The sequence below is a fragment of the Tigriopus californicus genome, chromosome 8 (assembly GCF_007210705.1).
Source record: "Tigriopus californicus strain San Diego chromosome 8, Tcal_SD_v2.1, whole genome shotgun sequence".
Classification (NCBI taxonomy): domain Eukaryota; kingdom Metazoa; phylum Arthropoda; class Copepoda; order Harpacticoida; family Harpacticidae; genus Tigriopus; species Tigriopus californicus.
In genome coordinates this window covers 15,622,218-15,638,309 of record NC_081447.1, presented here as the reverse complement: position 1 = coordinate 15,638,309, position 16,092 = coordinate 15,622,218, and the positions used below count along the sequence as shown (strand labels likewise).

At 41.0% G+C, this 16,092-nt stretch overlaps 1 protein-coding gene and 1 pseudogene across 1 annotated transcript; both read right to left on the bottom strand.

The window, feature by feature from the left end:
• Positions 1 to 380: 380 nt before the first annotated feature.
• On the bottom strand, positions 381 to 9,344 carry LOC131884526 (glutamate receptor ionotropic, kainate 2-like; annotated as a pseudogene).
• A 2,217-nt stretch (positions 9,345 to 11,561) lies between these two features.
• LOC131884529 (galactoside alpha-(1,2)-fucosyltransferase 2-like) lies at positions 11,562 to 15,155 on the bottom strand. The gene is made up of 4 exons (XM_059232345.1): positions 14,844 to 15,155; positions 14,089 to 14,345; positions 12,344 to 12,572; positions 11,562 to 12,274 (listed from the first exon to the last, which is right to left on the bottom strand). Exons 1-4 carry the CDS (start codon positions 15,153 to 15,155, stop codon positions 11,867 to 11,869), a joined length of 1,206 nt encoding a protein of 401 aa, XP_059088328.1. The 3' UTR covers positions 11,562 to 11,866.
• Positions 15,156 to 16,092: the final 937 nt, after the last annotated feature.

The window sequence follows — 16,092 nt, the reverse complement described above, 5'->3', positions numbered from 1 at the left end:
GGATCAACGTGTTAATTATCGACCAAACTCATTAATGTAGAATGTTTCCAAAGCTATGGAAAAGTTTGTTAGGCAGCATGGTTTTCGTGCCCATTTTAGCACTGTGACAATTGATTCAGCACTTTGATGACGTCATGGAGTCATGGACTAAAACATAACTATTGTGTAAATGTTATTTACTCGAACTTTGCTAAAGTATTTGACGAAGTAGATCATATTACATCGCTAAATTGTTTAAGTAAAAAAGGTGTTGGAGGAAATATGTTCTCTTGGATCAAAGATATCCTCACCAGCGGGTCAACGAGATTACAAAGCATAACCAATTTTGGAGGTCTGCAAAGCCTATGCGTAGGCCTAGTGTTAGAGCATACGATTGAAGATTGTCTTGTTTTGGAATTGATTTATTTGACGATGGTCGAGAGCATCCATGTCCAAAAGTTACACGATATAATCTATTGCATAGACCCTCGTGAAAAACTAATGTCTTCTTTTTAGTAGTCTCATGAGGATGCGCAAGAGATTATGGATGAAGATATCGGGAGTGTGGTGCATGACCTGCGGGCGTGGCTCGCTCATAATGAGAGGTATGAGTCTTATGGCCCGATTTACTAAACGAAGAAAGTTTCCTTCATTAGACACCGAATACTGAAGTAATCCATTAGATATAAATAGATAGGTGTGAGTTAGCTAGTTACCCTGGTCGTCCGAAGTGACTATGAATAGAAGACCCGCCAATTGAGCTCCGGCTGGATCTTCGGGACAGCTCGCTCTTGGGATAAGGCGGCTCATTGGCCAAGCTCAAGCTCGAGTCTTTGTGAGATGAATCCGGGGCCTGTTTGGAGCTGGAAGACGAGGATGATGACGAGGAGGACGTAGAAGAGGACGAAGACGAGTTCTTCATATGGGAGCTCGAGCTCTCAGACGAACTTTCATTGCTAAATCGTTGACGAAGGATCTGGAAAATTAAGTTTGAATTTTTCATGTTTGAATTTCAGTGGATGTCTGCGTCCACCCACGCGGAAGTGTGTTTAAGCATCCCATTAGATGGGGCATAGACGGCAGTTAACGAGTTAGTTTTAGTTAAGTAAGTGGTGAGTCGTGAAAACCCCTTTCGAGAAATTAACACCTTTTTAATAAAGTTACATCGTATTTCTTATTTGCTATATATACAGTTTAAACACATCTGAGCATAGTGATCAGGAATTGATAAAACATCAACAAATCGGTTGGGAACCCATATTTCCTTAGGAGGGTATATAAATGCCTTCATTACAAGAGCTTGGAAAAATATTAGCCTTTTTTTGTCGAGGTAGTATTTCTTAAATTTGTGGAAATTGGGAAAAATGTTGGGAAAATGTTTATAAAATGCAGTATAAGTTGTTACATTAGCAATGATATGTATTTACGTACATTAGTTATCCGTTGAGTTTCTTTACTATGTTTACATTAAATCATAAACCTAATGCTTAAAAGTGGGTCTAGCCTGGAGTTTTTTGCCCTTCAGGCATTTTTAACTCGTTAAATCGGCGGAACTGGTTACCTACTTGATTTCACTTATTGCTTATTGGAATTGTACAAAGTAACGACGAATGTGTGTCCCCATATGTCTATGTTTATATCAATTTTCAGCTTGAAAAATGGTACTTGACTGGCGTGCAGGTAATTGATTTCTAACTTTTTTTAAAGAAACGTTTGCCTGGATGTCAATGCTATGATTCAAAACTATTACATTAATGATTCAGGCCATAGTAGTGCTAAAAGGAAAGAAGAAAACACACACAAAGAGTTGCCTTAACTATTCCGAGCCGCCTTAAATTACTCAAACGAACATTTACGCTTTATTTGTCTATTTTGCGGTAAGAATACAACTCATTCACCTATACCTTCGAAATCATTCCACATTACGAGTAGATTTGAGGATTCTGTCTTTACCTTGGACTCATAAGTAGGAATTAATGTAACAGTTAGTTGCTCTCCCTCTCTCATCTTTGTGATCGAAAAAAGATTTATTGAATGAAAGAACTTTGGAAATCGTCCATCAAAAGTGCGTCTCTACCATCAAGGCCAGCGTTATGTGTATTAGAAGCAAAAGGATACCTATTAGTTATTGGTTACAGTACGGTACATTGTCAACGATGACTCTCTTATTCTGACTCTAAACCCACCTTTGTCCGGCCGTGGCATTTGAAAGCAAATTTTAATTCTTCTTTGATTTCATACAGCCAAGGGGTTCCCAATTCTTCTGATTGATTCTTTGCACCCACCAAGAACTCGATAAATGCCAAGATCCTGAGATTAAAAGGAAAAGAACATTTTGAAATACTGCAAATAACTCAGGTCGGAAGTTTTAGTTTCTTACGTGGCCACAAAACATCCTGCCACAGTCACGATGAACACGCCCGCCACATTTGGAAGACCTAATTCGGCCACACTTCCTTCGCCGGAACCTCCTCCTTGACAAGCTCCGCCCCCTCGTTTCTGCTTCCACCACTTGGTTTTCAACTTGAAGAGCACACTCTCCTCTTGGAGTTCCAGGATAGCCGAATCGATCAAGGACTTGTAAGGTGAGCCTTTTCTCATCGGAATGCCATATCCCTATGGAGCCAATGGATAAAAAAAAGACCATGAGGACTCAACAATGAGTTGGAATCATTTTGATTCAAGATTTGTGTTTGATTGTCTATCCGCATTTCCGTGTACGGCTTCAATGCGTGGTTATTGTAATCGGCGAATAAGCTAGTCACCTTGTTATCGAGATTGCCACCCACTTGAACCAGCTCACAGTTCCGCTCCACAATGTACATGATTGAAGAGCTCTCCATGAGATAAGCGTATCCACCATCCGATTCCAATACTTTTTGGAGGCCTTCTTCATTCGAGCTAACCATCACCTCACTTTCGTGCACTGCAAAGTTTTCAATCTCCGATTTGAAAAAAAAAACAACGCTATGATGCAGAATTTCGAATAAGCGTACTTTGACACTACTTACACTCCATGAACTTCCACATTGTTATGAAGGGCTCCATCACTGCGTTTCGAAAGAAGCTTTCAGTGGAGCCTCCTCGCAGACACCTGTATTGATTTTCGTTTGAGCAGCCAAATCATCGGCGGATTCGATCGGTTTTTCTAAGGTTTCTACCGTCTGTGAGAACAATTAAAAAAGTTGCAGTTCATCGAAAGGCAAGCTCAACTTGACCACCACCAAAGGTTCTTGTGCCCTAGCTTTACTGAACAAAGGTGCTTCATTGGTTGTCACGACGTTCTCATGAAGTACATTGAAAACAGACGCATAACAAGTCCCGTCTTTAGGTTTGCCATTATAGTCTATTGTTTCAAAATTCCGAACAATGTCATACTATTGTGAAGAAATGTTAGCAAGTTCAAAACTAATGGAATGAACCATACTGACGACTAATGAGGTTAGTTCTTGCTAACGGATAGCGGATAAAAGAATAACGAAGGTCACCTCTGAAAATAGTGAATGAACGAATGAATGTCCTTACCAAAAACGCAGCTAAATTGGCTGTGTATGAGGCAATCATAATGAGGGCGAAAAAGAACCACATGCCAATTAGCAGACGAGTGGAGAGGGCTGTTGGAGCAATATCCGAGCCTTGTTGCATCAAGGAGCCAATAGTGCACCAAAACGAATTGGCCATTGAAAACTGATTTTCCAATTCCTCTGGTTCTTCGATGCAAGGATATGGGTTGTCCCATTCATAGGGTGAGAATCGGGCCAATATGAACAAGAGCAGCGAAACAATCATGAATCCTGGAACAATTCATTTGAAAAGAATGAAGGAAAATGATATTGTCAGTGTTTGCTTGCATGGCTTCATGATCCTCGTGCTCTCCCAAACCCACCGAGTGCGGTGTAGATCCACACCTCAACCGTAAATGGCGACAGGAATGATAGCATGCTGGGTGGGGCTTCTCTGGGCTTGATATAAATGATCGAGATCCCTGAAAGCCAAAATGCCAATGCAATCACAGATCATTCATTCCCCCAATAAACAGATGCCCATATTCTGATGCGGTTCACCAACTTACCCAAGTTCATCCAAGGCATACTAAAGTCAACGGCCGTGGCTCTCACGGAGGTGATCGAGAGATCTGCCACGGCAAAATCGGCCCCATCCTCTTCGGTCCCTTTGATGACTTCATGCATGGCGCCATCCCAGTTGCCATGCAAGTCCATGCTCCCGTGGCGTCCATCATCTACAACTTTATACGTGATATTGAAGTGAAGCAACTGCGAAATGGCGTTCATCAGATCCACTGCGAAGCCTTCGAACCGGTCATTGCCTTCCAGCCTTTGAGTCTACAATCACATGAACGTTTTCAAAACAACAACCACCAAGCTAGCTTTATTACCGCACCTCTTCTTTGAGCATAGTGTACGGAGGAGCCTTCAGCAACGTTACCACGAATGTTTTGTTCGCCATAATGTTATTAGGGTTCTGACTTTCAGTGACCTCCACGATCCGAGTCAGGTTGAGTCCTTGTTCATGATTCCATGTCCCTGAAATGCCGAAGAACCAAACTGTGCAAGAATTTACAATTCCATGTCTCTTTGGTCTTCGTGGAGAGCATACCAATGTTTTCGAGCCCAGTTTTCTGTAGCTCCAGCACGTCCAAGTAAAAGTTCGTTCGCAGTCCTTGAGCATCGAATAGGATTTTGTCACTTAGGCCTGTGAACTCGCCCAATTTCATATAGTTGGTTATCGAAGATCCATGGTTCCACGAAGTGTCCCCCAAGCAATCTAATGGCATCAGTTGAATATCCTACAGTAGATTGGAAATAGTTATTCTGATTCAAGTCCAATTACATGACAAATGCTTGTATATGATTCTTTTACCTGAATCCTACTCAACTCGTGTAAAGCCAAGGAAAATGACAAGATGGCGTCGTAAATGAGAGCGGTGTCCGTGTCCAAATTACCGTCTTGGAAATTAATCACTCGACCACGGTTCATTTCTCCTTGAACCATGTTAGCAATGACATTTTGTACCTCAGGTTTACCCGTGTCCACTAAACGGAAAGCGGTGAAGTTTGTGCCACCAAACTAAAGCAAGCAATAGAGAAAGTACGAGGCCATTACAAGGATTGAGAGTGTGAACACCAACGACGTAATCTAAGATGGGCTTCATCAAGGGATAAAGTCGAGAAGGCTTGCCTTAAAATCCTCCATGTCCACCGTGTGAGCGTCCAATGAAGTGAGGAGATAAAAGTACTCTTCGGATACCAAACCCACTTGCTGACATTGCTTCAACACTTCTCCGATGGATCTTTTGCCACAGTCGAGGATGATGTTAGTGGCCTTACTAACATACAATTCTCGCAAGACCTGAAAAAATGTCTCACGCTCACAAAGATTGTTTCCCTTTAGTTTTGATTGGGTCCAATAAAACAATGCATACAGTGCAGAACGTAAAACATATTTCGTGCAGCGTAAGGGGGCTATAGCAGCGAGAGGCCGACTTTTGACTTTATGAATAAACTCCTCACAGCGATGGCGATCGAATAATGATCAATGGCGGTGATGATTTCGCGTAAAAAGTGATAGTGTTTCGAGATTTCAAAGGCTGTGTACCCAGCGAGAAAGGCTTGGCTGGTTTCTACCACCAGTGTAATGATAGTTTCCCTGGTTTTTAAGTATGAGGGCCTTCCAATACGCACACATTACCCATTCCAAGACAGATCAAGTGGACACCATGAAAGTGACATTCAAAAACGATGAACTTTGTTCGGTTTATTTGGGCTGCTCAGCTTACAAACTGATGACCAAGCCCATCAGGACGATGTTGGCAGGGTGGTCGAGGTGATGGCTCCCACTATCCCAGTTCTCTGCTAGACTTGGGGGGTCAAGTTTGACTTTTGAAAGTCCTACAAGTTGCTTGCCAGCTTGGCAGCCCAGGTTACTACAGAGCTTTTGTTGGTCTGAACATTCTATCAAAAAGAACTTTGAGTGATCAGTAACCAAAGTTCTCAAGGGAAATTGTGATAAGTGTCCAGTAATCAGTATTCATGATCATGTTCAGCTCAAATCGTCATTCAGGTCTGCCAGATCCAATCCAGGATCTCCAGTCTCCGCTTCCGTTATTCTATGTGTTGTGTGTTTGGAGGTGTTATATTCTAGTCACTGATATCCATTTCCATTTGCACTGTACTCCTGCTCTCACCATCACACTCGCCTATATAGTCATTTTCCCTCTGTATAAATACCTCAACTTATGAACAATAAATAACTAGTCAAAAGCCACCGTCCGGTAATCATACAGGAGGGTAGAACCACAATAATTTGCAAACTTTTACTCGAAAGATAAGCCTTTAACGCGGAAACTAAGAATTAAGAAAATCACACTTTTTGTGTTTTGTTATGATGTGCTATCCTCATTGTCATCATCCACTTGTTTCATAGATTCACATTTGTAGAGATATGACAAACGATCGCAATAATGTACTTGTAGTTCTTGATTACAGGGCAGGCAATCATGCTCTTAGGTTTTATGTTCTTACACTTTAGTTTTAAAGTCAGGGCAATTTTAGGATCTTAATCTACATGAGCAAATGGTATTCATAATTTTTCAAAAGCAACCAATTTATCCCTATTGCACATGAAACACGATTATCACAGAAAAAAATCAAGGACAGCAATATATAATACTGCCAGTAGGAGTAAATAATACGCCATCATCCAAAAAATGATCCATTTCAGTAACAAATAGCTAAAATCATTATTTTGTTGGTGGGTCAGATAGTCATTTAAAATCTTACTCAAATGATATCTTGTAGCATAGAACGATTAGAGCAAATTAGACGTTTGCAACTTAAGAATTGAAAGCACACAGTGTCGAGCAAAAGTCGGCCTTCCTCTGCTATGCTGAAAAGGGAGTGTGACGTCCAGGGGTAGCCTTCCCTGGATCGACCAACGAATTAGAGTTGGCGGATTTGGCTAGCCCTTGAAAATAGGATTGATCAGGAATTTTAGTCAAAAACTTATCCAAGTCTGACTTATATCCTGCTACTGGATCAACCTCTACATACGCCCTACGAATGTTTGAGAGCAACAAACTGAACAATGAAGGAGCTCGAGAAAGAAGGGAACTTGGACTTCATTGTTCGAACTAGTCTGGATTCTCGAAGGCTTGAAAGGTGCTTTCAAAACGCGCATTAACTCAAATTGACCCTAAAACCTGGGTTGGGAGAAGGTTCATAAAAGTTTTTGAAAATATACAGTACCAAGTGCTTCTTTTAATGTTGTACAATCCCAACATTTCTAGCCTCTCCCAATACAAGAGCTCTCTCATACCTGTGATGGTCTTAGTAAAATATCTTTGGCACTGCTCGACCTTTCGCAAACCTGCTGAACTCATTGGAGCCCAAATGGTTGAAGCATATTGAAGATGTGGCTGAACAATTGGATTGTACAAAGTAAGCACCGTGATACTACCTCTGAATTTAAACATCCACTACTACGTTTGAAAACCTTACCCACCTTCAACTGGATGTCCTCGTCTACTTTTTCGTTATCATAGATGACTAAACATAAATACCAAAGATCGAAAATAAGATAAGAGATAAAAGAATCGGAGATATTGAACTCACTCCAAGATAAAAATTCAATGAACATTTCAAGAGAACCAATGGAGTCTCAAAGATGCACTTTTTACTCAGTTTCAAAAGCCTTCAGAAAAAGCCCAAATCATAAATTCACCTGTTGCCAGTATTTTCTACAAAATTCGATTGAAATTATAAATTATAAAATAAATATGAACAACTCATTGAATTGTTTTGGCAAAAGAATACTTGTTGAATTTCAACTCCGAACAATACAAACATATCAATTGATCAATTAATTAGTTCATGAACCACAGGATGGTGATAAGGACTTACGTCTCTGTATCCGTTCTCTTCTGTCCATTTGAGTTCTTTAGTGATTAGACGGAATCCTTTACCCCTGGTCGTCTGCAAGCAAAAACAAGGAGATCTGAGTTTTGAATGATTCCGATTTCTACCCTCTGTGACTCAGCAATGGTGCAGTTTTCTACCGGTTATATGAGTGCATGTGTGTTGTGTACCTCAGAAGTTTTGTCAAATATCTTCTTGAGCCGTGCCATAGAGTTATTGTCTTCATAGAGAACCGTAGCCGTGTCCCATCCATAGCGCGAAATCAGATCCACGTAAGCTTGTCCCAAGGTCTCCACGTCCGGGTGAAGATTGATTGTGTACTCTTCTAAAGTGGGCCCAAGATGGCGCAACGAGGGACTCTTGAAATTCCATCGGGTGTCAATAAACGGAATCTCCACGGAATCCGCAATAGAGCGAATGTGATCGGCTGACGCCTCGCTCTGCGGACCGAAAATGGCCGCCACCCCTTTGGGCAATACATTACAAGTCTCTTTCTCGGCGTGAAAGCTGTAAAAACGAGCAAAACCATCAAATGAAGCCGACCACTACCTTGAGTGGGCGAAATATTTGTCCAGTAAGGAATTCAAGTACAGTACATCACTTGTACGTATATACAACTCAAATCAGCGGCGTTCGGTACCTGTTTCCTGGAGGAACCTTCACGATCTCGGGCACGAGTCGTTTCCCCGGCAAGACTTTGGGATCTTTATTGACCCGCTCAATGGCGTAACGAAAAGCCAGCTCATGCTTCTTATCTTGGTCCTCGTCAAAAATAGCAGCCAACCGGATTTGTGTGGGTAAGGCGGTGGTGACACGCATCACAGTCCAATGGATGGCCAGAATCCCAAGCAGTATGGAAGAAAAGGACTAAAAATCCATAATCAAAAGGGGTGTTGGTCACACATTAGGTATTGAGATTGGGTCGGTGTGTAAAAATTAACTTCGAAGAACTTTGCAATTGTGTCTGCCACAGATGTTCATTTCGTGCTCGATGATACAAACCACGCAATAACGAATATACCCTGCGAATCCCTGATTGCTAGCTAGTTAGCCAGCTCGCTAACCTCCGTGTCCTTCATGCATGCATTCACTCACTTACTTCCATCGTGCTTCAACCAACGAAATGGTCAATGATACCACTGTCGCCAGCGAGAGTAGCTTCAGAACACTTAAAAATGTTGGAAACACCCTGCCCTTCGTGAATCGATGTGCATGTTGTTCATCACTTGGTGAAGGGAAACTAGTATTTTCAATGTAGAATCGACCAAGATATCCCCAGGGACCCCAAATCTTAACAGGCAGTGCGGGAATGCAGTCTTCCAAGCAACTCGAAAAAATTAGCACAGTGATTCGTATTCAGTTCAAAACTGGTTCACAATGAATAATTCAACCTAAACGCCAAGAGTTAGTTAGGACCCTGGATGGGTGACGGAAAGAAATACCCTGACTACTGAAGAAGATAATAATCTTGGCAACGTTCCCTTATTTCACATACTTATACGTTTCGTTTTGCCTTGTCTCTAGGACAAAAAACTCATAGTCAAGCACATAGACCCACAGTTCTGAAGACTTGAGCGAGAAAGCCACAAGCTCATCCCATCGCATGCACCAAACAGCTTCAAGTTTTACCGGTGCGAGGCGAAATGCACCCCCTTATAAGCCGCCCCCCCCCCTCCCCAATTTCAAGTTATGGTACCTCGAAACGAATTTGTTTCTATAAAAGTGGAGCAAGACGAGGAACAAAATCGGTACTACTCTCCTTCTTGGTGTAAGTTATTAAGAGCACTGTGCCTAGACTTGATTTACATGTGACCCCAATCATTTGCGAGGGTTCAAACAAAATCTGTCTCGTCGAGGAAGAAGAGAAACTAATCTTGTTGGCATTGCAAAGACTCAAGTTAACTCCAAATAATCCTGGACGTAGGTAATTCTAGTCTTTGTCTAGCAAATTGAGACATTTAACCGTCTGGTTTCAAGGAAACTGGATTCTTCCAAAGCAACCACTTCTCTAGAGGAATTGATGGCTTTCTATCAGCAATTTGCACACGATGAACAGGAAACAGTGTCGAAAAATACAAATGAAACATCCATGGAGTGCCTAATTAGAATATTTCACATTTTTGTAAGAGATTCGTAGCGATCGACATTGGAAATAAGGGCCCTTATGGTGTAGGAAGTGGTTTACTGCTGTAAACGCTTGAGCTTTTGACTCAGTATCTTTTCTACGTCACAGAATTTCCATCGCTTGGTACATTTTGCCAAAAATAACCGTTAGAACATCACCTTTGATTTGCTTTGCAGTAAGGGTTTACAGTAGTGTTCGGATCAAATAAAGTTTCAAAATCAGGATCTCGGAAACTCAAAGCACCGCCGTTTCCAACGTACCCTAAAAGGTTAGGTTTGGCCAAAAAGATTACCCTGGCTTGATAGAATAAAAATCATGGTTACTTTTTATGACTAACTAATAGGTTTGCGATATTCACTCAGTAATGCCATATGCCACTGAAAATGTAAATTGGTAACCCTATTTGCAACCTTCGGTGATTATTTGTTTGATCCCATCAGTAGTTTACAGGACTTTTTGGGAGCCTCCTTGGATCCTGTTACTTCGCAAAGAAAAGCTGTTACTGCCGAGATTGTTGCTAAAGATGTTGATGAGGTGTGGTGATTTGGGAAGGGCGAGATAGTTGCTGGGATATGCCAAAAGTCTTAACGTAAAGACGAGGAGTTGGCTATGTTGGCCCAATATGGTAGACACAAACGGTTTATGGAAGTTTGTATGTCAATCCCAAATCTTCTGTCATAGGGTGTCGGGTTTTCTGTTTGAAAGTCATGGTTTATAATATGTTTTGTCACATAACGCGTTGAATTTGTCGGTACAGGCAAAGACGCCACGGCAAGGAACTTTGTGTTAACCAAACCTTTTCAAGTTAGCCCCAAATTGTTGGTGCTAAAAGTTTCAAATACCAAGTTTATTGAAACAAGTACATGATAGAAGTCAATTCTATTATAGTGCACGTATTTTGTTTGGTACCTAAATTTATGTACCAATTTATTGAAGCACAACATAAAAAGTTAAAGTTAAGATGTTGAGGCCTTTCCATATAAAAGCCCTCTGAAGGTTCAACAAATATATTTTAGGTCACTTTGTTCATAAATAATATCTCAATCGGTACAATAAAAAGATCTTGACTTGCTTTTATTGGTTTAGATTTGCTTATTTTATTAATTTGATGATCAAAGTTGTTGTCTCATTTATCATATAAAGTGTTAAAAATATCTTTGGATTATTAAAAAAACTCATTATTTTTCAAACATCAGTCGGAACTTTTAATCTTAGACAATCTCGTTTTGTTAAAACTGGAGCGCTGGCCAAAGCCCTGCTTAGTCTTGCCCACCTTAATTCAACTCAATGTTATAACTCAAGCGGGTGAAGGAAAGTCGTGTCCCTTCCTTTTTAAGGAGTCCATGCTCTAGAACACGCTTGATCATGACCTTTGTTTTGGATATTTTAACAACACAAACGGATTTAGTTTAGCCATCTACTTGTATTAAATTGCCTATGGTGGGTTGAGAGAAAGAAAATGAGCAAACCATAAAGCTGCCATCCAGATATGTGCTACCGAGCAATGAATATACGCTTCCACATAAGACAAACACCATCCAATACATTTGCAAAACGCATGAGGCAGCAGACGTCCTTGTGATTAACTCAACAATAGTCATCTCTAAGGTGCTTACAGCCAAATCATTGTTTTGCTTCCTTCCATCAGGTTGATAGATAGGTTGGGACCACCAGAATTGCCTTATGTCTCAGATGTTTTCTATTAGGGCCCCCTCAGGAGCATTCAACAAGATTCCTGGCCCCCCTCTCCACTTGTTAAGGAGTCAGGTCTATCTTTTTATTTAAGGTGGAAATGACGCACCGTTATTATATTCTCATTTTAAGCTATTCATTTGAGAACGGTGACTGGAGTGAGATGAGCGGGAATGAAGTGCCACCTTGACAGATTGGCGTTTCGATCGGCGCGCATTACGTCCGTGGCCATCCGAACACGATTTCCAAGATCACCAAGACCACCTTGAGGCTGCTGTTCCTCCACTACATCCATGGCCGCCGCTACCACAAAACCTCCAGACAAGTAAGCACCCCAAAATGCGAAGGTTCCATAATCGTAGATAGAATGGTTGCATAGGGACATAACGCACAAATCGAATGCAACCTGGAAGTCCGACTCCAGTCCATTGTCTTGAATGTGAATTGCATCATTCTCATTGGTAAAGATAAACTTTTCTCCTGGTATGCGTGGAAGTTGTTGCATACACCATGCGGGATCATCAGAGGCCACCACAAACACCATCTGAGTAAAGAGAATCTCAAAAATGTTATGGTCGTCGCTCGGCCATTCGTCTTTCTCTAGAAGGCTCACCTTAGAATGTTGGGCAATTTCAGCCCCAAGAATAATGGCCTTCATTTCGCGGATCGCTCTTTCAAAGTACTCCAATTCCACCAACGAGGCGTTCCTTCGGCTTAAGACCCTTTCGTAGTCGGTTCGTCTGACATGGAGCCCAATCCAAATAGGATTTACCCACTCAAATAATTGCGACTGAAGGTCGGCGTGGCGTTGCAAAAGCCAAGTCTGAGCCGCCATATACAACCTACAACAGCAAGGGATGAGAGGTATCGGTGTTACCCACACCACTGATTAGTAGTTTGCTCAAATGCCAAGACTTCCAATAACGATTTCAATTACTACAAAAACATTTTTTGAAGAAAAAACAATCAGCTTTGAAAGTTCCTTGGATTTGTATATCCATCCACTTAAAATCTTTAAAGAGGTCGTAGTTTAAAAACAAATCGGAGCATATTGTGAAGATATTTTATGCAAAATGTAACTTTTGAGGAACAAACTCTCAGCATCTGTCAGATTGATTTTGCTACAAATTTCAATAGAATATCTAACTAAGGATGATAGATGTTATGAACATCTATCATGTTCATAAGTTCATAATGTTCATACACCTCAAAAGTTACATCTTGTATAAAATATCTTCACAACATGCTCCGGTTTGTTTTCTAAAGTGCTTGCCAAGAAGTGTTATATATTTTCAACGCTCAAAGAATAAATAAAAAGCTTCACTTTTCAGAAAAATCTGGATTAAACTACACAGGGTGAACTTTTAGTCCGGGGAAAGTGTACTATAAGGAGCTCTAACTATCACACTGTTTTGAATTTGACGCTGAAAATATGTTTGCTCAAACTTTGAACTTGTGCTTACTGGATCCAGTGAGAGTGCCTAGAGTCCCTAACGCCTTCCAGAAGGATGTCGCACCATCCCACATGGCCGAACTTTTATAAAGGCCGTGGAAGGCTAATTTTCCCCGCATCTAGGACAAGTAAAAGTGACGGCCCTCAAGCCCTAACCTCAATTCAATGGACTTCTCCCTGTGATTCATGTATGAGGCTAAGGCTTGTAGTGTAAGCCACAGCTCTATGACCAGCCTCAGAGTGACCCTATTGAAGCAGTGGGCCAATATCTCAGAGGTCCGTGCCGCTTGTGTGCTTATGTCACAACGTTTGGCTTGTAGTTCAACAGCAAGGCCGGATAGGGTAAAATTGAAAAAAAAACGAAAGGTTTGTACTTACCAGAGAAATTGTCCGGCAAAATATCGTTTTCAACAAACAATTCTATAGTGAATTATTGCAATTTCTATTTTTTTGACGAATTTTGAGCTCACTTTGTATGCATTTGATAATATCAGTTAACAATTTGCTGAAAAATGTTCCTCAATTGTGATATCATACTACGTACAAGTTTAATGACCCTTGAAACATAGGTCGTTTTAGCTTATCTAAGGGCAGGGCGAAACTTTCAACCTATCAACTAAGCATGAGCGAATTAGATGTTTGAGATTATGACATTTCGTGTCTGCCTATGGTTTTGATGGCCAACGTTTTTAGCACTGATACTTTTAATGTACCTTAAATAATCTTATATAGTAATCTGAAGTGCCTTCCATTTTTTCAGTTTTCGTTTTTGATTCCTGTTCGAGAAAAACACGTAATTAGAAGTGATGGCATTTGAGCAAACTCTTTTTGCTCAAATAACAAGCACCGTGTAGTGCATCCTCCGTATTGGTTTTCGTTGCACACAAAGGGTGAAAGTGGCCTACTGTGGCTCAAAAGTGAAATGGGCTGCGAGGATACCAGACACCAGACCGTAGAGTTCGGGGATGTGGGGATTTCTGACCAACTTGATTCCCTTGGCGGGCCTTGGCCAGGCCCTCGTTGATCTGTTCATGGCTTGCTCTAATTGTCTTTGGTTGGTTGGATTTACTGACACCAAGTCAGCCATACACTCAATCGACAAAGGGACGGCTTGGTAATACGGAATGTATGGAAATATTTGGACCAATGATTTCTGCAATCTCTAGTGTCAACATAGAAACACGCTCATTATCATTCATTTGTTATTTTCAATAATTTAAGCAAGCTGAATAGGACCTCATTCTGTAATAACCCAGGACATAAGCACGCCTGTGCAAATCGAAAGTCCAGAGAGGCTTTCCTTTGAGAGGTAATTTTAAAAAAATCCTGGTCTTAGTTCACTCTCACGAAAGTATTGTTTGGCCACTTTTGATTTTCACTTGAATTATTTAATACTTATCCACGTATTGGGAAAAGGCTTTAAAAACATGCCAACACAGTTTATGCTTGGTGTTATAATTTCTTCACAATTGCAAACGAAAACACAATCAATTGACTAGGTCTCACCAAAAAGCCGATCTAAATATTCCCCACGTTTTCTTTGCAAATTCTAGAGAGGTTCGTAGGTGTTGATCATTTTGGGATTTTATAACAGACCCGAACAAGTCGCTGAACATAATTTAAGCACTTCCGTTACTTCATCTTTTTTTAAGCCACTCACCTGGGACATGACTGGCGTGTATCCCCTGAGAGCTCCCAATGCTACTATTGAGGCATATTCGCTCATTCGATTGCCTAGGCGACCACTTGAATGAGAACTAATGATCAACAATTCCTTTTCATCCAAGCTTAGGGGGCAACTGGGCGGGGAGACATTTGCTCCAGAACTTGAAGGATGTTCTAATCTCGTCTTGCTTGAACCATTATATTGCAGCCTGAGGTGAGCGAGAAGGAAACCTCCCACAAAGAAGATCAAGCTTGAAGCCCAGCTCCGATAACTATTGGACATTCGGTGCAGTCGTGGTATCAGCATTGTTCTAATACCACACTTCAAGGTAAATATGGAATAAGCGAATGATAGTTTTGAATTGCTTCGAGCTTTGCGCAATTCGCCATGGAACTGAAAGCGATCAAGTGCTCAACGATGGAGTGCAAATTTGAATTGATGATCAAAATATCTTCTAAAAACTGTCCTGAATTGATTTATTTCAGGTGCAGACAGGTAGGTAAGGGTATCTATGCTGTCAAACATTGTGACGCAGTATAGTCAATATTGATTGACAGGTAGATTAATTTGCCGGGCCAAGCGTTTCGGCATTAGACTTCGATTGAATTCAAATCACTAGTAGGCCATGATGAAAAATGGGAAATCGATATAAAATGTAATCATGTCTCATATTAATAACTCTTACACAAATACATATGCCAAACGTCTCGCATTACTTGCGCTATCTTGTTCATTTTAGGATGGTCTTCGCCAGAAATTGACGCAACCTTGGTGAATGCAAATTAATGCTTAATGCTGAAGTTTCTGCTTTCCCTAACATTTTTTTCTTTGTGTGTCTGTGTGTGTGTGTGTGTCTGAGGGGGAGGGGGGAAGAGTAAGGCAATTATTAAAGAACCATTTGGGCACACCTTTTTCCACGTTTCCCTCTAAAATTTTTCGAGTACTCCTTTTCCCCAAAGACCCTAAAATTTCGACATTAGTCTTTTTAAGGTTGAAAATAGTGAAAGAGCGATTGGTCGAAAAAAGCCAAGCCACTTTCAAACTTCTTTCAACCACGCCCCGTTGTTGAGCCTTGTACAAGCCTTGGCCAAACTTTAACAATAAGATATGTGTTCTTCCAATTGTGGAGTGATCATGCTTCTCTATTTCTCTCTTCTCTTCTAGCTATACGTGCATATTGCTCTCAATATGTCATAATGATCAGTCTTCCGAAGCACTCAGCGCTAATAAGAACGTTTAGTCG